The sequence below is a fragment of the Strix uralensis genome, chromosome 23 (genome assembly GCF_047716275.1).
Source record: "Strix uralensis isolate ZFMK-TIS-50842 chromosome 23, bStrUra1, whole genome shotgun sequence".
NCBI classification, from domain to species: Eukaryota; Metazoa; Chordata; class Aves; order Strigiformes; family Strigidae; genus Strix; species Strix uralensis.
In genome coordinates, this window is record NC_133994.1 from 5,208,919 (window position 1) to 5,233,891 (window position 24,973).

The 24,973-nt window shown below is 39.6% G+C and overlaps 2 protein-coding genes across 18 annotated transcripts in view; both read left to right on the forward strand.

Moving 5' to 3' along the window:
• UBE4B (ubiquitination factor E4B) overlaps positions 1 to 14,919 on the forward strand; it is a 41,843-nt gene extending 26,924 nt beyond the window's left edge. For all 3 annotated transcript variants that reach the window (XM_074892566.1, XM_074892567.1, XM_074892568.1), the window contains 15 exons: positions 17 to 115; positions 603 to 716; positions 1,730 to 1,928; positions 2,167 to 2,305; positions 4,545 to 4,644; positions 5,382 to 5,509; positions 5,887 to 5,985; positions 6,804 to 7,039; positions 7,777 to 7,903; positions 8,202 to 8,346; positions 9,417 to 9,551; positions 9,921 to 10,112; positions 12,397 to 12,571; positions 13,043 to 13,189; positions 13,604 to 14,919. In XM_074892566.1, the coding sequence (XP_074748667.1) occupies positions 17 to 115; positions 603 to 716; positions 1,730 to 1,928; positions 2,167 to 2,305; positions 4,545 to 4,644; positions 5,382 to 5,509; positions 5,887 to 5,985; positions 6,804 to 7,039; positions 7,777 to 7,903; positions 8,202 to 8,346; positions 9,417 to 9,551; positions 9,921 to 10,112; positions 12,397 to 12,571; positions 13,043 to 13,189; positions 13,604 to 13,665 (2,097 nt within the window). In that variant the 3' untranslated portion in view covers positions 13,666 to 14,919. The remainder of the gene's footprint in view (positions 1 to 16; positions 116 to 602; positions 717 to 1,729; positions 1,929 to 2,166; positions 2,306 to 4,544; positions 4,645 to 5,381; positions 5,510 to 5,886; positions 5,986 to 6,803; positions 7,040 to 7,776; positions 7,904 to 8,201; positions 8,347 to 9,416; positions 9,552 to 9,920; positions 10,113 to 12,396; positions 12,572 to 13,042; positions 13,190 to 13,603) is intronic.
• Positions 14,920 to 19,757: 4,838 nt separating this feature from the next.
• KIF1B (kinesin family member 1B) overlaps positions 19,758 to 24,973 on the forward strand; it is a 96,126-nt gene continuing 90,910 nt past the window's right edge. For 11 of the 15 annotated variants that reach the window (XM_074893188.1, XM_074893189.1, XM_074893196.1 and 8 more), the window contains exon 1: positions 19,759 to 20,104. The gene's annotated coding sequence lies outside the window, so the exon portion shown is untranslated. Of the gene's footprint in view, positions 20,105 to 24,973 lie in introns of all 15 variants that reach the window. The other 4 variants (XM_074893186.1, XM_074893185.1, XM_074893187.1 and 1 more) reach the window with 2 other exon arrangements.

Consider the following 24,973-nt stretch of genomic DNA (forward strand, 5'->3'; position numbering starts at 1 on the left):
ATATCCGTTCTTTCAGAACAAAGTAGTTGAAAAGTACTTCTCAGGGCCTGCCATTACTCTTGAAAACACCCGGGTTGTTAGCCAGTCTTTGCAACATTACCTGGAATTAGCACGGGTAAGTGTTCTCATGTTTTAAAAAAAACGCAAAATATTGTGGGTTTTTCAGTGTTTTGACATAAATGAAGAATATAATCTAGAAAAAAATCTAGCTTCTGTGTTAAACAACAAATCTGTTAAGATATGGCTGAAAGGAATTAAGAAAAGCAATAAATTTGAGTGCTACAAATATTTCTCTAAGGCTTTAAGCCAATTCAGAAAATGTCAGAACAGTTAGTCATGGATTATAGTTCATGTCAAAGAATGAGTAAAAAAAATACATACTGTATTAGTAGTGTGTGTGTTGCACTAGTCTTCTATATACATCTTTTCTGTAACTAATGTCATAACTAATATATGCATATAAAGTTGACAGTAAGACCATAACAGAAACTGTAGTTAGTTTTGTGGAATTTGTAGAACATAAAAATACGGAGCAACAGAAAGCAGGAATGTGATGTTGAGAAGTATGTGCAACCTGACAGAATGTTTACTTGAAATTCCAGCAAGAGCTGTTCAAGATTCTACATAGTATTTTACTGAATGGTGAAACTCGAGAAGCAGCTCTCAATTACATGGCAGCTATTGTCAATGCCAACATGAAAAAGGCACAAATGCAGGTAAATAAAGGGGAATGCTCTTCCTGTGATTCGTGGACCTAGTCAATGCACAAATGGCACTAGATGGCTCATGCAATGGTGGCTCCCAAATGGAGGACAAAAGCATATTGAATGCTTACTACAACAGGCAAGAAGCCCTGTCATCAGTCTTTATCTCTTCCAATACATTTCCCATTTTTGAAATTATTCTGTTTTACCTATTTGATCAGTTTGTTAATTCTTCTCTTAGGACTGACATGTCACTTCATTAACAGGGATTCTATATTAGATGGTTAAAGCTTTGTACTTCCCCCCCCACCCCAACTATGGGGGCTTCATTCCAGTTGGCTGTGTTTAAAAAAAAAAAACAAACACCCACTTATTTCCCAGCTGGTAAGTTGCTAGGCTTTGTTCGTATGGTTTCTGTAAAAGGAATAATGCAAGATATGAACTGGCATGGTTCCAGTGAAACAACAGGGATGTTATTTTACCATTGTTTAATTAATGCGTTGCACTCATGTGCTGTGATAAGATCTGTGCATGAAGCCTGAACAACTGAAGTTTGCATCAGTGTTGTTTTCAAGTCCTGTTTTCAAATGCAGTCATTTGGAACCATTACTAGGAATATTTCTGTGAAATTCCCATGAAGAAGTAATAGAAACTTTATACTTAAGATAAAATTTATGAATTGAAGCTCAGCAACTGTTGGAAACTCTTATGTTGCTCTCTATATCTGTGGCAAACCATTCTTGAAAGAGGTCCTTTTAAGTTCTTAGGTCATCTTCTACTTCTTTTTATATGTTTGTTTCATGTCCTTGAGAATGACTACTTGAACCATAGGGAAAGATAATACTTAAGTTAGTAAGTGACCTTCCTGTTATCGCAGAAGTCTCCTTACAGAGCCACATTCTTCATAATTTCTTCTTTTTCTTGAACTTGCATAATTCTTTTATGTTGAATACTGCTAAAGCAGCAGAAAATACCCTTGTATTTCTAAGCTTATCTCTTCAACTATTTACTTTTTTACTCCACAGACAGATGATCGTTTGGTATCTACGGATGGCTTTATGCTCAACTTCTTATGGGTACTACAGCAACTAAGTACGAAGATAAAGCTGGAAACGGTTGATCCCATGTACATATTTCATCCCAGGTGTCGTATTGACCTCCCCACAGATGAGACAAGGGTGAAAGCAACAATGGAGGATGTTACAGCCTGGATTGCTGAACTTTGTGAGTACCCTTACTGAGATGAGTTAAGCATTTCCTGTGCCTTCTGTTTTTGATACTGGGGGGAGGTACATGGAAGTACTTGATCCCAAGAATTCACCTATTCCTAAATGCTTTTTCTTGATGCTGTCTCTCTTACTTGTTTTAAAGAAAGTTGAGTTTAAGGTCTCACCCCTAGATAAGACAGTTCATTTGTTAATTTTTTTCACCTATACTGCTTTTTTGTTTGTTTGTTTTCTAGACAGGGATCCGTCTCCATTTTCTGAGCCGAAATTCCCAACAGAATGTTTCTTCCTAACCCTGCATGCCCATCATCTCTCAATCCTGCCAAGCTGCCGTCGGTACATACGTAGACTGCGGGCCATCAGGGAACTCAACAGGTTAGGAGTTGTTAATTATCTAGTGCATCTGAGAGTCCCGGCATCCTAGTAATGTCTTCTCACCATGATGGCAAGTCCTATAAACTTAATGGTGACTAGAATGACAATTTGGGTAAAACTGTTGAGTACGGGTCATCTTAAACTATTTGTTCATCTGCTGCTTCTGGCCCTTCGGGATTTTTGCTTAAGTTGAGGGCTGTGGCTTGAATAAGGAATTCAAATAATAGTGGGATGGAAGATATTGGTTACATAAGGCAGCTCAAATTGGTGAGAAGACCATTCTGTTTAGAAGATAATTGAATTATCTTCAGAGCATTTTAGGATTCATGACATTACTTAACACTGTTTATTATCACTTAATGTGGGTGTGGGTGATGGTGTGTGGACATCAGTGCCTCAGGCACTTTGACATAGCTGTAGGAGTACATATAAAATTACATGTCTGATAATCAAGTCAGAAACAAGACCTTGTTAGTTGGGCCTGGACTGTTCTGTATGTCCCAGGCGATATTTACCTTTTCCCCTTGGCTTCTGAGGTGGGATAACTTGTCGCACTCTTGGTGCAGGGGGAGGGAAGCCTTCAGCAGTAAACTCTTAATATTGTTGATGTCCATGCAATTCAACATGCGATTTATCATTTCAAAAATTATAAGTAAAAGTTATGATGTTGACATGAAGATACTGCTGTTCATTTTTCTTGGCATAAATTCAAATAGACTTTTATAGTTGCTAAATCTCAAAGAATACCCTGTTAAAATTAGAACAGATTTTTGTATCATCAGTTTTTTCCACTGTTTATAATTGCACTCATTGCTTTTTGGTAAATGTTCCTTGGCAGTAATACCATGAGTTCATTACAGGATTTTTGGACTGTGTTCGTAGTGATTTCGTTATTAGTTTTTAAAGCATATGCAGGCCAGGAACCTGGGAAGCTGTGAAGAGTGGACCAGGAAGAGTCAGTGTATCTTAAAAAAGTATTATCATATAAACAGCCTGTGGATTACTTGTAAATAAGCCATACGTTTGGCTTGGAAAAGGAATTGCTGCTTTTTCCTTATATAGAATTGTTGTGAAGGAGTTGCTTATGCAGCAATCTCCATCTAATGGTGCAGAGTGAAGAGCTCTTGGCTTTTACTGACATCAATAGGAGCTTAGTGTTCAGCATTTTCCATGAATTGCTTAGTTGCTTGCAACACTGGGCAACATAATTAGATGTTGGTAATAAAGAAATTACACTGGATATTATTCTACTGTAAGCAGAGATTGATGTGGAAAAGAATCTGTGTTTAGAGGAGGGATGAAAAGGGTCTGTATTCATGTAGTTCAGTATATTGAGTTTTGTTCTAATCAGCTGCCCTTCCTAAAAAGGATTAAAATATGGAAGTACATAGGATTTTTTAAATGTAAACGGTGTTTGTAGTGTACCTCTAAGTTTTCTCTTCTGTGGGGCAGAGTGAGATGGGTAAGGGAGAAGAGGTAATATCAGCCACCTTGATTTACTGCTCCTTATGCTGACAGGGAGACTGTAGACTATTCATGTGTTACGCTCTGCAAACCTGAATTTACGGGGATTGGAGCATGAGAAGTGTAGAACAAAACTGCAAGCAGTGATTTATAATAGTGGAAAGCAGGAAGATACGCAGGATGCAGACTTGAACCTTTCTTGGGAAAGGGAAGGTGTTTCTATCAAGTCCTGTGGTCAGCCACCTTTTTCTTCCTTAGTTGATTTTGTTTTTCATTTTCCTTTCTGATATTAGAAGATGAAATGATCTCTAAATATCTTCTTGTTAACTGGACCAGTCCTTCTTTGTGTTAGGGTTAATTTTAAGGTTAATTTTAATGACATCCTTTTAACCTTCCTTTAGAGTGACTGTAGATTTCAGTGTGAAAATAAAGGCAAGTATCTTTTTTTGATACAGTGGATAAGGTTAGTTTATCAAGCAGGATAGATGATTCTTTCTGTTTCACCCCTTTTTTTGCACTGTTGTGATTTGTCTGACAGGCGTGTATGCTGGAACTAGTGTACGTAGTGCCTTTGAATGCACACTGTGCAGATGTTCATTGCTTGAAAAAGCAATTTATTTTTCTTATGATGAGTAACTTCTGTGAAAATGATTAGCTTTTTTCCCCACTTCTCAATATTTCCTCAGTATTTAGCAGATAAGTAGGTTAAATGCCTTGTAGATGGCAGTACATATCCCCTCTGTCATGATAACCAATTATTGCATATTGTTTTCAGGACTGTTGAAGATTTGAAAAACAATGAAAGTCAGTGGAAGGATTCTCCTCTGGCTACCAGGCATCGAGAAATGCTGAAACGTTGCAAGACACAGCTTAAGGTTTGTAAGTGATTTAGTCCTCAACTAAATGCCTTTGTCAGCCTGGCTTTTTTGTGTATGTTTACTTTGTGCCCTAATGTTTAAATGCTTCTTAGAAATGGTGGTTTTGAATCTATGAACCATGTGAGTACTGCACTAGATGGTGGTCGTGATACACCATAACATTAATGGTGAATTTAAATTTTAGAGTAACACCAAGAGTAATTTAGGCAGTATTCCTTGGAATGAAGAAAATAAGATTTTTATTGGAGATTGAGCAAGCAAAGGGATTGTGATTTGTTCAAGGGTAGTTGTGCGTGCACAATCCATGCCCAAGATGGGCATGGAACTCTCGAGTCCCTAATGTCGTGTAAAATTCTTGCAAAGATGAGTATGCTGGGGTCGTTTCTTTTGAAAGTGTGTCTTGCTTACGTCTTCCTAGTGTAAATTGTCACAGATTTTCTGAGCTGTATTACCAAAATAACTTTAACTGCACATTTTCCCACTTTGGTACCTCTATTTCTTTCATTGTTCCCATAAAGCTTGTAAAAGGCTCCTCAGTCCGTCCCTGCAACTCTGAATTATGTGTATGTTTTTCTCGATATTTTGGGGCTTAAGTGCCCCATTTTCTTCAAATAAGAGCATATTTTAAGAAGAGACCACTGTATAATTGTCATAATTCACAGCTATATTGATGAGCTTGACCTTGCTTTTATGTTGTCTTGCCCTGGATTAGTTTTTGTATGCATATTCTGCAGAAACTGGTGAGGTGCAAGGCTTGTGCAGATGCTGGTTTGCTGGATGAAAACTTTCTCAGGAGATGTCTGAATTTCTACGGCATGGTGATTCAGCTGATGCTTCGCATTCTTGATCCTGCCTATCCCAAGTGAGTGTCAGGATTATCTGTATAAATTGCATCAACAATATTTCAGATCATGTTAGATTGTTTACGGAATTTAGCAGTTCCAGAATTAAAATTTTTTTTTTTACAGTGTTTGCTTTCTTACGTGATTGTTACTTTATTGATGTCAGTACATACATTCTTGCATGGAATATATGTCTTTATAGTTTAAGGTTCATTTGGGGACGGGGAGCGACGCTTGGGTATGTTTAGTATGCTTGAAGTACTGACATGGATTTTTAAGAAGTCAGTTTTGGAACTCTTGTAAAGTGTTCCCATAGGAGAATTCCATAGGACAGCTCGTGACACTTTCTACGTAACCCTGCTACTTTACTGTCCTGTTTGTCTCTCTTATTCTACAGCATAAAATTGCCTTTAACTCCTGAAGTTCCGAAGGTATTTGCAGCATTGCCAGAGTTTTACGTGGAAGATGTTGCTGAATTTTTATTTTTTATTGTACAGTAAGTAAAGTTATATCTAAAGGAAATTTGTACTATCATTTATCCCTGTAACAGATGGTGCACACAGAAATCTAAGGTGCGAAAGTAGTTTCCTAGCTGTTCCATAGTTAATGTTCTGTTTTTAACAACCACCGTGGGATCATGGCATTAGCATGCACTGCTGCAGATACAATGCCTACATAGGTTAGAGGGGACTCTGGAACTCAAGTTTTTCTTGGAAGGAAGTTGAAGGTTTTTTGGTTCCCTCCTCCCAAGAAATTTTTTTTTATGGTTTGGAGTGAGACCCTTTGATCTCATGATATGTTAAATCACCACTAGAATATTGTTTTTAAGAAATCATAGCTTAATAAGTAGAAAATTCCCCCATTTATAAATTTGCTGGGATGAAATGCATCTGTGTAGTTTTAGCAGTTTAGATGGGCATAAATACTATTGAGATGTAATCCTGGAGTCTGAAGTTGGTCACTTCTGAAAACGTGCCTTCAAATTGAGACTTCTCTGTGTTGTATGATGAGATGTTTGTGTTTGCCTTCCTGAGGTGCTGTTATAGTGGTACTTCATAGCAAATTTGCTATTACACACAAGAAAATAATTTGATAGTGTTTCAGGCTAAAATTCAACTTCCAGTGAACAGCAGGCAAGACCTTTTGGAAGAGTAAGAATCTAGTTTCTGTAGAGAAAGTTGGGAAGTTATGATAAATTGACTAAGCTTTTCTGGTTGCTAATGAGTGATCTGAACTTATTGATATAACTAAGTCTTTGTAGACAACACAGGATTGGAGTTTTTCATTTTGTTTTCCTTATCTCCCCCTCTTCAGATATGCTCCTCAGGTGCTTTATGAGCCCTGCACTCAGGACATAGTGATGTTCCTTGTTGTGATGCTGTGCAACCAGAACTACATCCGAAATCCTTATTTAGTAGCCAAGCTGGTGGAAGTGATGTTCATGACAAATCCAGCTGTTCAGCCCCGGACACAAAAGTTCTTTGAAATGATTGAGAATCATCCTCTCTCCACTAAATTGTTGGTCCCCTCCTTGATGAAATTTTACACAGGTAAGTGCTTCATCTATTGTTCACTGAGCGTACTGTAAGCAATGAGTACTATGAAGCAAAGGGCTGTGTTAGTTATTGTAACCTTTTAAAAAAAAAAAAGAAAAACCAAAACCAAATCCCCCCCAAAAACAGGTCGTTTAAAGGTGAGGTTTTATTGCTCTGGAATCAGGGGAAATAGCATTAGATGGCACCTTGAGAATTATAGTCGTTCCACAAACTGCTGTGCACTGACAACTCTAGCAACGTACATTCATGTGATGATTGTGTTTGTGGTGTTTGTGGTGTTTAGATTCCACACTGGAAGATCTTTGTTTGCTTTGTAAGGGAGTATTGGAATTTTAAAACTGACTGTAGTTTTGCTAGTCCTGTAGATTTGGATGAGAAGGGTTTTGCACCCTTAGAAGCAACTATTTTTGCAGTGTTCCCAGAGTTTTCTTATTAGTGAAATTTTAGATTGTTCTTTTCAACTCCACTCTGCTCTTCATCACACAGAGAGTTCTGTTTTCTGAGGGTTTTTCTCAGAAATGAGTTTGGTTCTGGATTAGAAAGTGGACTGGGCTTCTTTTAATGGGGATTAAGATGGAGACTTCTGAAGAGGAATTACGTATCATCTCTTAAAGCTTGGTGCTTGAAGCTCATCGCTTTGGAGACTGTACGAGAGAGATGTAGTGTGTTGCAGGTAAATCCTGGTGGGAAAGAGTTTTGATTTCAATTCTGGGATCTGTTTTCTTACTCAGATGTTGAACATACTGGAGCCACTAGCGAATTCTATGACAAGTTTACAATCCGCTACCACATCAGCACCATTTTCAAAAGCCTGTGGCAGAATATAGCTCACCACGGTACATTTATGGAAGAGTTCAAGTGAGTAACAAATTGGGTATAAAGCTGCTTACTGTCATGCAAGCTGCTCAGGCAATGACCTGAGGAGGTCCTTACCATTGGGAATGGGTGATGCTGCTTTCCACTGTATTTTAAATGGCCACCCTTTCCAGTAGAACTGGAGTGTTTCTAAGCTGAGCTCTGGACACCACAATCAACTTGGCTTGGGGAATGGGATCATTATTCGAAATATACAGTGCAGAAGGAGTGTTGCTGGGGTTGCAGTCTGGTCTGCACACCCATCTACTCTGCCGTGATAACTGTGTTTCAATGTTTTCAGCTCTGGGAAGCAGTTTGTTCGCTACATCAACATGCTGATAAATGACACAACTTTCTTGCTGGATGAGAGTCTGGAGTCCCTAAAACGTATCCATGAAGTGCAAGAGGAGATGAAGAATAAAGAACAATGGGACCAGCTGCCCAGGGTGAACAGAGCTGTTTTTCAAAGTGCCCTTTACTTATTTTTAATTTTTTAATACAAGACCATTAAAAAAACCTTTTTAATAAGGGGCAGCACCAAAGAGCTGCTCATGAGAAGCAGTTCTCAATGCTTTTTCTTGCTGCCAGTATGGTCGTGGTCACTCTGGATGACATTCTGCAAAAAACATCAATCTGCGTAGTTATTTTGTGGCTGGCAAAGAGTGTGGTGTGAAGTGGAAATAGTATAAAGCTTTAAATTACTGTGCACTTATGTCTAAGTGGAGAAACTGAGACTCTAACCTTCTTGAAGGAGGTTTTGGAAGATGCCTGCCAGTTGAATTGACTTCAAGGAATAGAAGCTTTTATTTTGTTAATGCATTGATCCTGGGTAGATTCAATGCAGACAATTAAGAGTCTTATACCTCAGACTTTAGCCTGTTTAAAAAATAATTGTGTGTTGACCCACCAATGTCAGGTATTTCTATTTTAAGGTTATCGATTTAAAAAAAGAGTTTGGAAAGAAAAGCTCTAAAGATCTTGTTTGTTAAACTTACTCTGGTTTGCTCTTCTGAAGCCTTTCTTCCTGTTTGTGCCTACTAGCGAGGTAAAGCCATTACTGTAGTGACAAAATGAGCTGGTACATCATCTACAGATTGTTCCAGTGTGGAGTGTTTATTACTTACGATGGTGCATAAATTAGAACCTCACTTGACTCTCAGATCCCAAGCTGGTTTTGAAGTATTGGCATTTGGATGGAAAGGAAGCATAACCCAGTTCTGCAGCTGTGAGGAGCAGTTACTGGATGTAATCAGACTCAATAACTGTGGAGTCTTGTGATACCATTTGCATTCATTTTTTAGTGTTGCAGAATTCTGGAAAATTGGTGCACACTTTAGTATGGGGTAGTAAAAGCAAGTTGTACCTTAAAAAAAAAATATGTATTGCATCTGGATTTGAATTGCCATCTGTTCTTTTGTCTGTCTAGATCATGTTAGCATTATGGCTGTTAAGGTTTTGATGGGTGATGATGTAGGAAGTTCTGTAGACTTGTAACCACTGAATGTTTATTTTCTAGGATCAGCAACAGGCTCGGCAGTCACAGCTAGCTCAGGATGAGCGTGTGTCTCGTTCATATCTTGCCCTGGCAACAGAAACTGTTGATATGTTCCACATCCTTACCAAGCAAGTTCAAAAGCCTTTTCTCAGACCTGTAAGTCCTGCTCAGATTCAACTTTTTCTAGCTTCTCTAATACCTCTACTGCTGAATATTAACCTGGAAATGTTGGGTAGCCCTTTGTCTCCATTCTCCTCCCCTTTCCCCAACTCACTGAAATCTAATTGCTGTTGAAGTTAAGAGCATTACCTGAGCCCCTGCGATGGCGTGATCCTTCCAGACAGAAGCTTTTTGCGTTCTATTTTTTCAATGGAAAGCATGCATAAAGAAAAGACATCCGGCAAGCCTACAAAATTATCATTTGATTAGTTTTTAATTCCTAATCTTGCTGTATGCAAATCTAATGATAATTTTCTTTATCACTGTCTTCACTCTGTGATCTTGTGTTTTACTTTGGTCTTGTAGGAACTTGGACCGCGATTGGCTGCTATGTTGAACTTCAACTTACAGCAACTGTGTGGCCCCAAGTGCCGTGACCTGAAAGTTGAAAACCCGGAGAAGTATGGGTTTGAACCAAAGAAACTGTTGGACCAACTGACTGACATTTATCTACAGCTAGATTGTGCTCGCTTTGCTAAAGCAATTGCTGATGATCAGGTGAGCTCTGAAAAGATGAGGGGGAAGGGCAAAAGCACTGTGGACAAACAGGACTTTGCAGAATACTCTAGAAGAGTTTCATCTCACTTGTATGCTGCCACCCAGTTTCTGTCATACATGCTTGCAATTTGCTTTCTTTCAGCAGATCATTTCTGTTCATGTTCTGACTGGTCTTTGTTGGTGTGGGTATGTTTTCAAAGGGTTTTGCAAACCTATAGACACACACAAACACATATAGCACTTCACACATAGGAAGTTTCCTGAGCATTAGTTGCTTATTAGCTACAGCCTCATTGTAAATTAGCAGAAGTACTTTGTCCTAATTTTGCAAGTGGGAAAGCTGAAGAATACAGAGGGTTTTGACTCCCCCCTTCCTCATGAAGAACATGTGAAACAGGCGGAGCTGCGACTAAGAGCCTCATTTAACACTCCAAAGCTCATGCTCTAGACTAACAGCTTCCAAATTCTATTCCCTTTAGTGTGGCTTTATTAAATGGCTGTGTAATAAACTGACAAAGCACAGCATACATGAGACACTTTGAACTCCTCATGGTAGCCTTCAGAGCAGAATGATAATTCTTAAGGCAGATAAGCTATCACTCACCTCTGTTCTTGTAAAGTTGTCAACTACTGAATTGCATCTCTCCATGCCTATGGCTTATAATACAAACTTTTCAAAATCTAGAGGAAAAAAATGTTCTCAATGGCTACTTGAAATTCTAGTGGGAGCTGTTCTACAGTATCTGAAGCTGTATTTGCATGTCTAGGGTAGCAGAGGTATCAGAGTAACTCATTATCTTTTTTCTGTAATTATTTAAGTTCTGATAATTGCTGATAATATCAGTAATGCTTCTGAAACAGACCTTACGTGTTTGCATGTATATAATGAGCATGCAGTGTATTTTTTATGCTGTTCAGTATGTATGACAGTGAGAATGTTATCTATCATTCATTCATTGATGCTAGCCACAGCAAAATGCACAGCAATGACATAGGGATTATAAAGAAAGAAGCCTGCTGGTGTGGGAACTGGAATAAAGCTTAATTAACAAAGTAGCCCTTCATAAAAAGGGTGGGGGGAGTGACTAGTATCTTGGAAACTGTCAATGACAGGAAAGAAACGCCAAGGAAGTGCACAGTTGGTTAATGGCTACTGGTATTAGGAGAAAAAAATACCAAAACAAAACAAACAAAAAGTTGCTTGATCATGGCAGAGTCTCTCTAAAGCATTTTGATACATCTCCCATTTGCAAATCGTAGCACGTATTAGAAGGAATCTGAAAACATTTATAAAGCCCTGGGCATACTGCCATAGTTCTGTTCTAGACTAGAAAGGAGTTTGGGTGGGCACTGTGTGTCCAAAGCAGTGAATGGTATTTCTTGGTGCGATGTAGCATAGATGAAAGAAGTACGGCTGTGTTGAACATTTTAAAATCCCCAAGGAAAACAGAAATCTGTGAGACTTAGTGTGTTTTGTTTTGTCATTTTAATTCAACCTTGCACTGCAGTGTAAATAATTTTTATTAAAAGGCTTATATCAAAACATGGTATTGTGAACTTAAAATGGTGTCTTTAGAACATAAGCAGCTTTCAAAAGTCCTTGCCTGACTTTCTTTTTTTACATGAAAGCAATGCTTGCTTCAGTTGAAACTATAGGATATGCATTTGATCTCTCTGAATGTAGTACTGTGTAGCTGTACAGTTCTTACTGCACTGGTTGGCAAGTTTCCAGTTAGTATTAGCTCCCTCTGAGTTGCCTTACTATTTTTGCAACATCATGGGGTGGGTTTTGTGTTTGTTTTTATTTGGATTAGGAGAAAGAATCACTTCTTTCCTGGTGTACTGCCTTGCATATTATCAGAGAAGTTAAGAAATCAAAAAAACCTTTTCGTTTAATGCTATATTTTTCAGCCAAGAGTTGTGAGAACAAGAATACAGACAGGATTGGCAAGACAGATGTTTTGTCTAAGAAACAGACCTAATAATTATAGTCAGCCTTTCCAAGTGTCTTGCTCATTTTGATTAGGTGACGTTGCCTTTTTTTGGTGCTGAACAGTTCTACAGTAGAGATGACCAGTAAAAAAGCGTAAGTCTCCTCAAAGCTGACATTTTGGTGCTAGATGAAATGTTATCTACATAGTACTTTTCTGTCTGACTTCATGTTGAGGTTTCATTGACCCCTCTTTCTGAAGTTTTAAAAAAGCATTAAAAGATCTTTAGAATTTTTATGGCATGTTAGGATACCCTAACTCAGCAAAGTTGTCTTTTTATGCTTTGCTTGTAGAGGTCCTACAGTAAAGAGCTCTTTGAGGAGGTTATCTCAAAGATGAGGAAGGCTGGAATCAAGTCAACCATAGCAATAGAGAAATTCAAACTGCTGGCAGAGAAAGTGGAAGAAATTGTTGCCAAGAATGCCCGTGCAGAAATTGATTACAGCGATGCTCCAGATGAATTCAGAGGCAAGTTGAGTTTTCTAAATACTGACTTTGTGGGAAAAGAGGGATTTGGTTTGTTATTTTGATTCTAAAAGTGAGTATGTTTTAATGGGAACTATGTACTCTTTATGAAGCCTTGCATCCTGCTCTCTTTCAATTACATAGTTAAGTAAATAGAGAGTTAAGAGTTTTTGTTTTTTCCTGGGATTGTACTGTCCAGTCCTATCCATGTTTTGCTTACATGTACTTTAAAACAGTAAAAAACCCAAACCTAAATCCAAAAATAGGGTGAAAATAGCTAATGCTTAGTCCCAATTCAGAAAGGGAAAAGCAGTATAAGGGCTTAAGTCCACTGTTCATGTTAACCATTTTCTGTAACTTCAGCACTATACCGGACTGGGGACCATGAATACCAGTTCTGCACTGTGGTTTTGTGTGCTGATAAAACTTGTAGCTGTTGTCCTCGACCTAACGAGGAGACACTTGTGCCCTCAGATCCGCTTATGGACACTCTGATGACTGATCCTGTGAGGTTGCCATCCGGAACTATTATGGACAGGTCAATCATCCTGAGGCATCTGTTGAACTCTTCCACTGATCCTTTCAATCGTCAGACGCTGACAGAAAATATGCTGGAACCAGGTATCTGTTTAACAGTTAAGCAATGGAACTGTGACTGGGGGAAGCAATTTGTGTGTGGTTTGTTCATATACTTTCAGAAGACAGTGTTGAGGCCTCAGTAAAAGTAACATTTCTTTCAACTTGCACAGAAAAGTTAATTCCTTCTGCTTTCCCTTTTTGTGGGGAAAAACCCCACAGCCTTGCCTTTGTAACTACTGGGCTAAAGGATGTTATTATGGTAGGTAAATGAGTCAATCATTTATTCAAAGCTGTGCAGAAAATATATTGATAGAGAAGGAAATGGTAGTAGATATTCCTGATCAGGTTTCTAGAAAATAAATTGCTATTGGTTATGAGGAGCTTTCTTATAGTAGTATTACTAAGTAATTTAACAGCAAGTTAATAATTCTTTTTTTCTCTTCTTTACACTACTAGTGCCAGAACTTAAAGAGCAAATCCAAGCCTGGATGAGAGACAAGCAGAATGCTGACCATTAAAAATTCCCTTGCAGTGCACGCCAACACCAATGGGAAGACCAGGGCGTGGGCTGTTCTGGTAATAGTGGAGCAGATACACTTTGAGAGCTGTTGATGGGGTTAGCACGCCCGCTGGCACTGACTTGAGGTAGTGACCAGAAGCATGTGGACGAGGAGAAAAGCGGCTTAATTCTTGTACATATATTTAAGTGATAATGGTGGTCAATAACATGGAGGGCAAGCTAGAAAGTTGCTTATGTTACAAAACTGTCCTTCGATATGTCACATTTTGGAGTTTTTACAGCCGAATTATTTTAGCAAAGATGAATGGATCAGGGCAGCATCCCTTCAACCTTCTTTTTTACAGCCAGATATCCGTTAATTTGATTGTGGTTAGAACCTTGGACATTTTGCTGCTAAAGTAACTTTTTCCTCTTTCCCTCCCTTTTTCCTCTTCCACCCATCAAACCTGCACTGCTGTCTTTTTTTTTTGTATTGCAAAAAAAAAAAAAAAATCCCTGTGAAAATCAAAATCATTCCCCTGCCCTCAAAAGAACATATTCTGTGCGATAACTGTGCCTGCAACAAAGTGTTAATCTTGGGATCTTATTTTTATATTACACATTTGCATATTTGGTTTTTAATTGGTGTTAAACACAAGGATAATTTCAAAAAAGCAAAGATTTCACACATGGATTTTAATTTCTGTTCTTTGAAATGTCCCTTTTCTTTATGTTTATCTAGATGCTCTGGTATTTTTGAAAAGCCTTGAGATAGGAATATGTTAAAACAGCTGCCATGAATGAGATGCTTGGGAATACCAGGACTTCAGTGACTTTTTAAAAAATAAAATTATTATTTTAATGCTGCAGATATGATATATGCTAAATGACAGTTCTGAGCCATTAGAGCTTGTCCACAGAGAGCAGATCCTTTTATTCTCGGAGGCTGCAGTTTGGGGCAGGGGTCATTTTTTATGTTGTGTACCAATTTGTATCCATGGCTTGGCCTTACCAAAGCAGAAAGGGTGCAGGAAAATGTAGAATTACATTTTTAAAAAAAAAAATAAAAAAAAAATTCACAAACATTTTTGTATTACTGCCCCCTGCATATGATACTTGAATTTCCTTTTTAAAAAGGATTTGAAACCACAGTGTTTTAAAATTAAGTCTGAAAAAAAAAAAGGTTGTTTTTCTTTTCTTTGTTTTTCGCTGTGTCTTCTGTTCAATTCCTGACTCTCTTGAACTACAATAAATGATACACACTCGCACAAAATGTTTCCTTTGTCTTTGCTTGGAGTGTGTCAGTGAAAGTATAAAAATACAAGTGCTTGGGTGGCTTTGTTCAGGTTTGCTGGTAGTGATTTAGGATCTGGAGATAACTTAGTAAATTATGTGAAAAATTTCTGTGCACACAGATATCAGTAGTACTTGAGAGTAATGAATGTTCCCAAGTGGGTGACTCGGGTACCTATTCATAGCTACATGACAGTTGGTGATAGGCTCCAGGGGGGATTTTGGTTGGGTTATATATAATCCACTGCTGACCTCTGAGATGTGCAAGTAATTCTAAATTAAAGTGTGGGGTTTGTTTTTGGTTTTTTGGTTGGTGTTTCCTCCTGCAGAGTGTGTGTATATGTGTGTGTTTTTCTACAAGGGTGGGAGGAAGATTTCAAAGTTTGTTTCTGCGTGGACTGCTGGAACAGAGAAGCTTGATTGTTGACTGCGTTTTACAGTTCCTTACCCTTCACTCCTTCCACAAAATCAAATCCCCTGTTTTTCCCCTCTTGAAAAGTCACAGAACAAAGTCTGCTATGCTTTTATCTGCAAGCTGTCATTCAGCATCCAAATCCATCGTGGCTTCTGAACATGTTATAAGGGTATGCGGTGAGCTCGAACTTTCAAGGTGTGTTTTCTGTTTTAATAAAGAGGTAATTATTTTCTACAAAAGAAAAACTTGAATGTTCCCATCACCTCATTATTAAGGACTATAGCATGAAATCTCTAGAAACATCCCAGAATTTGTACTTTATTTGATGGAGGACAGCAGTTCAGCAGTATGCATTTATTTTTACTGGAGGATGATTAAACTGCTATGGTTTCACATGATTGCTTTTTTTACCTGCAAGTTAATATCGTACATAGTTTTACTGATAGACTATGAATGTATTGGAAGGATGGAAGAAATGGTTTCTTCTAATTTTCTTCAGCTATTACAAATTAGACACACCACAACCTTGTGTGAATAAGGATGCTGTGGAAACAATGAGCAGTCTTATAAAATGTGAAGAGCATAAGCAGAAATAATCCATCCTTAAATTAAAAAAAGCTGATTGCTTAAATGTATCTGTACAGGGCTTGAGGTCTTCTGTTTTCTAATAGTTCTTGGTATTTCACATTTGAAGCGTAATAACTAACATCAAAGAGGGTTGTGAATTGAAATGTTTTAGCACATAATCTGTATGGAACTAGCTCTTCTTAATGCAAGTATAAAATGAAAATCCTATTCTTTTTTTTCATTTATTCCATTGTACCAACTGAAAGGCTTGATTGAACAAATTCAGGATGTTTAGAAATACTTACATTTGGTATAGGATGTATTAAGACAATGCCCTTCAGAATGTGAATTTGTATTTATTCCACCATCGTATCAGACTCTGAGGACTATAAATAGCAAAGTGCATTACTGAACTGCTTTGTCTAATTGTGGCATACATTTATTTGAAAATGTATCAGTGCAGATACTATGGAAGACGGGAAAGCTAACATTAAGTGGCTAAACCAGTTTTATCTGGAGAACTAGTATCAGGTGTTTCAAAGGTGTGAATTCAGACAAATGCTTTCCCAAATTCAGCAGTCATGGGCAGAATAATGGAATGTGTTTTAATAGCAACTGTTTAATAAGCAACTGAAAGTACCATTGTATTGCTGTCTTCTGGGTACAAAAGTGAATCAAAGCCCTCTCTCTCGGTGGATAGTGGACATTTGAGTAACTGAAAAGGAGAGCTGAAGTTAGTACTGGATTAAGAATAAACCTCCCACGAAAGCCTATCAGTTGTGTGACAATTCTTAGTTTAACTCATTTAATAATACCTGCACTTTTTTGTTATTTCCTGTCCCCCTACTAACATGTCATGTACCTTTTTCAATCCAACTCTAACCTCGTTACGACAGAGACTTTGTATTGGAGATCGCAGAAACTATAAGTTGAATAAATTACCATTTACATGTATCCGCAGAATCTGAATAGCTCTTGAGCTGTGAATTGCTCATCCCAGGAATGGCTAATTTATATAAATGTTGCAAAATGTGCTTTTCTTTGAAAATTTTAACTTACAAGATTGAATCGTTGGTCTCTACTTGCCTCTAGCTATATCACTACAGAAATTACTAGGGCAAGTTCTGATGTTATAGCAATACAGTTCAGTACAATTGATTTTATTATATCACAATTTACACTTACGTAATAGCACCATTTACATCTCTTGTCAGCTATTCCCTGCTGGCAGCAAGGACAGCCTAATGCTGTTAATAGCAGGATGACAACGCTGCTTCAGCCAGCAACAGATTGACTCTTAACAGTCCCCGGGAGCATTGTGCGACAATATAGCTGTCTTCCCTTTCATTATTGCTTAGCTTAAACCTACGCTCTTGCCTGTAGTTAAACAGGCTTCCCAATTTTAGGTAGCACATTTCAGTGATTTGAGTAACCAACTATATTTGTACTAATAAATGCAAGAAATTTTTCACAGTACTACTTGCTCTCATTTGTCTGGTATAATAATGCTCAAGAACACTTTTCTTGGGCTGGGGACCTTCATTATGTGAATATTTTCTTGAAAAGGAATGTCTAAATTCTGCTTTTAAATGCACACAGCTTGCAGGGAATTGGATCTGTTTCTGCTGTTTTGCAGGTATTAGTATAGGTATTATATGGTATTACTATAAAAGGATTAAGACCATTAAGAATGGTCCCTTTCCTATAAGGGAATGGACACTAATTTTTTAAACATGATTCACAAGTAGAACATTGCACTAGAATTCTGCTTAAGTACTTTTTAAAAATTAGTTAATTCTAACTTACCCAAGGAGACCTGACTTTCAAAAATGATACTGAGAAGGCTAGTTTAATTCAATTGAGATGAAATGCCTAAGTTCTGTAATTAAAAAGGTATCATAACTGGCTAGGTGAAGACTGCCTTAATGCTTGACCACCTTTCAACTCTATACTTGGATATTTAAAGATTAATTTTCCTCGTCTCTGTTTGCAGTGAGTGACCTTCCAGACGCTATACAGCATGTGTCAAATGCCCTTTACTCTTCTTTCTCAACATGTAACTAGACTTTTTCTGAACATTTCTAACAGATTTTTCAAGACTCTGTAAGCAAGTAACTGCATTAACATACTGGAACTATTCTATGTGAGTACTCTCCAACCTTAGATACAAAAGTGATACAGGAACTGCTGTTCCTAAGAGACAATACATAAACTGTGCTGAAGTAAAAATAATCACCTTCTCTTTTACCATGGGGGACTACAGCACATACCCAGTATTCCGACAGTGTACAGAAGATTTTGAAACAGGTTTTGGGTTTTGAGGGTGTTTTTTGTGTTGTGGTTTGTTTTTTTTTTTCCAGAGAAATCATAGCTGACCTAATTCTGCACGGCCCTAGATCTGAGTTAGCAGTTACACCACACTCAATCCACCCCTGAATCATGTGTCTTGTCGATAGAAGTTTTCTAAAGTTGAAATAATGGCTTTTTCTGAGACACAAGAAGACCACCTCTTTTTGCTTTGTTGGTTCTGTGGCAGTATTTCCCTACAAACACATTCTTAGCTATGTATTGTAAGGCTTTTGTGTCCATTGGCATAACTGCAGGTCATAGACACTTACAATGATTGTGACGGGTGAAGAGTCACTTTTCACCAAACTAGGTAATAAATCACTCATTGTCCTAAAAACCTGACCCTGACGGGGAGCATAAGACAGTGAAGATTAATGTTGTTAACAGCCAGGGGCCTGTGAACAAAAATAAACCTTGTTCTAAAACTAGAAATCTCAGGTTCCAAATGTTCTCAACAGCTTAAATGCTATTTGTGTGTATGTATGTATGATGGTGTGTGTATGGAAAATATGTAATTACGGTATTTCATGTAATAGTCTTTTCTTTAAAGTGCTTAAAAGCTTAAATACAAGCCTATTGCCAATAGTAATGATCAAAGTACTAATGGAAGAGAGGAACTTTACAGCTGAAGTTACTGCCATAAAAATAAGTATTTGAGAGTATGTGTTAAATTATTGAAAGTACAAGACCTAATACACCACCTTGACTAAAACAATTTAATCACATGAAAATGCACGATGAGATCTACAACAACTAGCTTAGGCTGCTCAAGAAACGTTTTTGGGGGGAGAGGAAAAATTAAATCCCTCCCTTCTGAACCAGCCTCGTTAAGCCTTGTTTAGGACTCAAAATCCTCCTGGATCCCCCTGAATGATCCCACCGGTCTTCTCCAACCTCAAGGATTTTGTGAAGCTCGCTGGGAGTTGCCGGATTCGCTACTTCAGTCCCCGATTCTGGGCGGGCCGCCATCCCTGCCCGCTCACGGGCCCCTCGCGGCGGGGCGCCAACCAGCCGCATACATTAAAAGGCTTTTTTTAGTCACAAGTGCCCAATTCCTGCTCACGCCTCGTAACGACTCGAACTGCTCTCGCACCGCAGAGAACGCCGCCGCAACCTCGGGGGGCGCGCACGCACACACCACGGTGGAGCGGTGATGCGGCTATGGGTGGCCTCGCGCCGCTCCTTATAGGTTAAAAGAGGGACGACGCCGTTCCGTCCCGCGTTCTGATTGGCTGTAGAGGGAGAAGAACCCCTGTCCCCGAGGCGCGGCGGAGGGATTGATTCAGAGGGGGGAGTGAAGCTCGTCATTGCGGACGGGCATTTCCGCGCTGTGATTGGTGCACAGCTGTGTCAGCGTGTGATTGGCACGGCGGGAGGCGGGCACCCGCCTCTTCTGCGGTTGGCGATTGGTGGGCTGCGGGGAGGGGAGAGCGCCGGCGCGCGCCTATTGGCGAGACGGACGTTCCTCCCCCTGCGGAGGCGGGTTCGGGCACAGAGCTCTGCGATCCTGTCAGTGTGGGAGCGGCGCTGTGGGGAGCGCGTCGCGGGGCTCGTTCTTCTCGGCGCGGCCTTTCTTTCCTCCCTCCCCCTTTCTCCCCTCCCTCCTTCCCACCCTCGCCCTTCCCGCTTCCTTCCTGCTGCCTTCCTGGCGGCGGGGGGGGGGGGTCTCCCAGCCTCGGTGGAGGCGGCGAAGCGTGATGGGGATGGCCGGCCTCTTCTGTCTCCCCCGCCCCGCGCTGCGTAGCTTCGTCGGCCCCGTCGCCTCCCCCAGCTGCTGACAGCGCCGACGGCCCCGCACTGCCCGCGTCCTGCGGATACCCCCGCCCGTCCCCAGGTGAGGGAGCCCGGCCCGGCCGGCGGTGGGGAGGGGAGCGGGGGGAGCCGGGGCGGGGGGTGGGGTGGATGCCGTAATGCGGTGGGGGAGGCGGGGGTTGCTGGTTCGCGCAGCTCTTCGGCGGGGGGAGCGTGGGGGGAGCGCCACGGGTGGGATGGGGCCTGGGAAGTGGCGGGGGGGAATGGGGAGCGTTGGCAGGACAGGCTGCCCCGGAGCTGTCAGGGCAGCGGCACTAGGGCGTGGGGCCCGGCTCGGCCTTTCCTCGTCTGTATCTGCCTGATGCATATACTTGTCCCCTGGGACGCTTCCTTCCCCTTTCCCCCAGGCGCTCTGAGCCATGGCGGTGCGGCCGCTTCCCGTCCTTTTCCTCGTCTGAATCCCGTCCGCCGTGTGGGTCGCGAATATCGTCGCGTTTCGCCGCCCTTTTTTCTCCTTTCTAGCTCAGATGAGGTGGAGGCGATAATTGCTTGTTCGGGAGGGAGGCATAGTCCCTCAACCAGCCGGAAGATGCAGGAATGTAGAACGATTGTGGTTTTCAGGGTGGTTTTTTGTGGGCCTGTAGGTAGTGGATCTGTCCCTGGATTCAGCACAGCACAATTCCTGAGGCAGCCATATTGGGATGATGATCTGACAATCCTCTGAGCTAAGTCAGGAGGCAGGCGTCAGGAGACAGGATGACAGGCCTCGTAGTTTGGGGGTCATTGGTAGAATATGGGTATTAAAACTGTGGTTGAAGGACTAGAATTCACCAGAAGCAGATGGTGAATTTGTATCTGTTCTCTGAAATGTAAAATACGTTCGTCCCAAATTTTAAAGTGTATTTCTGTTTACTTCCAGCTTCCTCTTAGCTCAGTTCTTTTTGTTATTGCATAATCCGGTACATTGGTGTGTGGATAAATAGCCATATGTTTGCGTGATGTTTCAGTGCACGGCCAAGTTCTGCACCACTGTTTTGTCTGACATCTTCACTTAGTACAAAGATAGCAATTCGTAGCGTATGAGTTCAGCTGATATATCAGACTGTCATCACTACCTGATCCTCAGTGGAGGACCTAAAATTGGATTCCCTCTGGTCCTCTTGTTCATAAACCCCTGCTGCTCTGAACAGCTGTTTTGCTAACTTTCCATATACTAATCTCTATCCTTGTTCATTTTCTCTCTTCAGAGCTGTTGTACTGGTTAAGTTACAAGCAATTTTTTTGTTTAAAAGTTTCCACATTCTCTGGGAGGCATACCTATGCAAATGTGACACGATGGCTGGCTATATTAAAGTGATGCTTCTTCATTTGTCATGTGGGGCGGCTTTTTAATTTTTATTTGAACGTAGAGATACAGATTCTGAACAGTGGTTTTGTAACCACTTTGAACTTATTTCAAACTTCTCTGAATATATAAATAATAATTTGACTCTAAATCCCTACTCTGCTTGTAACTTTATTTCAAAAAATAGCAATACGTTCTTTATTTTGACATTGCATAAAAACTGGTTTGCCAGAACTTTCAAATATGTCCAAGGATCCAAGTCTTAATGAACAGGTTGTTTCTTTAAACATATGTGTGGAAGTCTGAATCTAGTTACAAGTGCTTTGAGACCATGGAGGGTGGTTGACCAACATCATTGGGTTTGTCAGCTTGAATAACAGGAAACGGACAAGATATTTAAGTGATTTGTTTAATGACACACTTTAATATTAAAACCTCACTGTGTGACTTGCAGGATGGATGGTGGATATCTTTAAAATAAGTGGAAAATTAATATGTAGGATTTGCCTTTGTGCTGATGGAGCTTGCTAAACAACCTAAATATTATCTACCACCTGTTTTAGAGCCAGTGGTCTGTCATGTCAGAGACTCGAGCATGCAGTTCCCTTCTTTACTTGGTTCCTGATTGGATTTCTACAGGCTGAATGTTAAAAGATACACAGCTAGTAGACTCTTTCCAAGACATTAGGAGAATGATTCATTCTAGCATGGATGGCAGCCTTCTAAGCCTATAATGAATATATAAAAAAAATCAGCTGTCTTTTATAAAGATTGTTCTTCTAAATCTGTACCACAGTCTGTATTGCACATTTTGTTTTGCTCTGTTGCAAGTTATGCCTCCTATTACCACTCTGTCGACAGAGTTTTGTAGTAGTAAGTGATACTACTGGGAAATGTGAACACTGGAAAAACAGTTGCAGTTTGTTATCTGTGATGCTATGCAACTTGGTCTCATTTTGCCTTATTTTATCATTCTGTATAATGAGGGCAATACTGCTTTTATAAAATGTTACAACCAGTTACAGTTGCTGATAAGTGGGGGGAAAAAAACCCCTCAAAGCCCCAACAACTTAAATTTATGGGAAGCTTGGAAAAATACATAGTTTTTTCTTCATTTTCTTATTAATGGAAATTAAATCTTGCATAGTGAGGTGGTGTTCAAAATATCTCAAATCCATGTGCCACTACAAGAAGACATTTTGCTTCAGCTATGAAAAACAGCAGAGCTGAGAATGAATCAGGTTTAAAATTACACCAAATTTAATTTCCCATGAGCACAAAAGTTAGGGCTGGGAAAAGTTGGTAATTACAAAAGTCTAGCAGTTTAAATTCTGTGCTGTTGTAGGTGATTTTGCGACCTGTTCTGTAAGAATTTCTTCACAGCTATGTTTCAAACAAGGCTATCATTTAGCTAGTGCATATGGAGTCTCTGGCAGTGTGCTTTTCACGCTTTCTTATTAATAAGGCGTTCAGAGCTACTCAAGAATTTTTTTAAAAAAGACAGAGTGAAAGAATCATCTACTTCTGTTTGCCAGTTTCCTAGATATACTAGTTATCAGCAGAAGTTAATTTAGTATTCTGAGAGGTATTTCTATGAAAACATCAGAAAAAATATTCTTTGTATGTGGTACTCTTCAGTGAGAAGGGAAAATAAGTTCCCTACATTTCATAAATAATACTATAAGGACACACTGGTTGTATTTTTGTTATCTTTAAAAAAAAAGTCCCTTTCGTTAATGGCCTTAACTTTATTCATTGGTCCTTGTGGGAAGTTGACAAAATTATGGTTTTCCCATTAATGTGGATAGATGGGGAAAAGAAAGATGAGAACCACTAAGCCGCTGTCAGGTGGAGTGTCTATAATGTGCTACACCCGATGAAAATTCCACCGACTCATCTTTTTCTGCAAATCTGCAATCTGACAAAGTAAACTGTGTCACTATGAACTTGGTAAGAGCAGAGATTTTACACTTGATAGATTTATTAAATTGTATTTCAGAAACAGTGCTTAGCAGTCATGTACAGTAACATTCGTGGGTTTTAGCAGCAATATTCAGGGTCAGTTGAATAATACTGCTGGGACGTATCGGGATTAGTCTTGTCACTTAGCTTTCATGTGAGGACACAGGTACCTTACGCAAGGGTCATGTTAAGAAGGGAGAGCAAAAAATCCATGCGGTAGATACTCAGGATGAAGGTTGATAACGAAGCTACATGTTTGATACACTTTGTTATACGAAAAAGTAGGCACCTCTGAGCAGGAGTGAATAAAGCAGTCCTCTGAAACAACTCTTAAACTTTGAAGATCATGCGAATTCGTTCCCATTACTTCTTTGCTCTATTCTATGTTTAAGTTTCTAGGGAAACTTAACATTCTGTACTAACCTAAAGCTGCCTGTGTGGCTGTTTGATGAAGCGTTTTTCTACCAGTTTGCTGCACCCCTGACATTGAAATTTAGTTGGCTTATACCTAAAGATGTTCCTGTTCTCGTGGTCTGGTGAGATACCTCAGGTACCTGCTAAAACAAGGAATGCTTTAAATTACTTCTGCTGCTTGGTGGAGTAATTTAATTTCTGCCTTCACCATGTGATGACATTAATGAAGTAATACCATTTTATTAAAAACTTCTTGTACTGTGTGAAGATGTGTCATAACTTTAATTAAGCATGTATAACTATTTTTATCAGCTGTAGAACATACTTTAGACCTGAAATGCTTCTGCTTTAGATCTGCTAGTCAGTTTTGTTCTTTTGTGACACTGTGATTACAATCCTGAAATGAGGATTTCATTGGATATGTGGTATATAGATAACCAGAAAAGATGTCAAGGCTTCTGGGCCATGCCTGGTGACTTGTGCAGGGTAGAGTTCTGCCCATGTTAACTCAGATTCAAGATAGAAATGACCGCACTGAGTCAGCCCAAAGATTCACCTAGCCCTGAAGCCTGGCTTCAGCAGTGGCTGTAGCAGCTATTTAGAATATAAGGAGAAATCAGCCATGTAATTGTGTTCTCTCAGTATAGTCTTTCAGGTTCTGAGAGTCTGCCATGGAGGCCTTCCTAGCCAAGGGTGGTAGCTTTTTACTAGACCTTGTTAGCTTTTTCTTTGAATCTGTCTTAGTGGTTTTTGAGTCTGTTTAACTTCAGTACTGACACTGTCTTGTGGCAGTAAGTTAAACTGCTTAATTGTAGACCAACTGAAAAACTTTCTCCTAATGGAAAAGGTGGGTCGAGGACAATACAATTGAACCAATCTTTATTAACCCAACATTTCAATACTGTCTTGGATGGGCCTTGAAGTTCGCATTGTGGGTATCAGGGATAGTTCCCTGCCAACTAAAAGTGCTCCATCATTTGGACGCAGTAGGATTTGAACAAGTATTTTGGTAATGAGGATGTATGAAGATGAATTTACTGTTGAACATTTGCTGAAGATAGATAGTAATATTTACCCTGAAGGCAACAATTTTTGGTTTCTCTTCTTCCATACAGAATAGTGTGTCCTTTAATCACTAAATATACAAGTGGTTAATGAGGTTTTATTTCTTTTGAGAAGAGGACTTTCCTAGGACTGCAAAGGGTTCTTTAAGGTTGTTGAGTACACCCT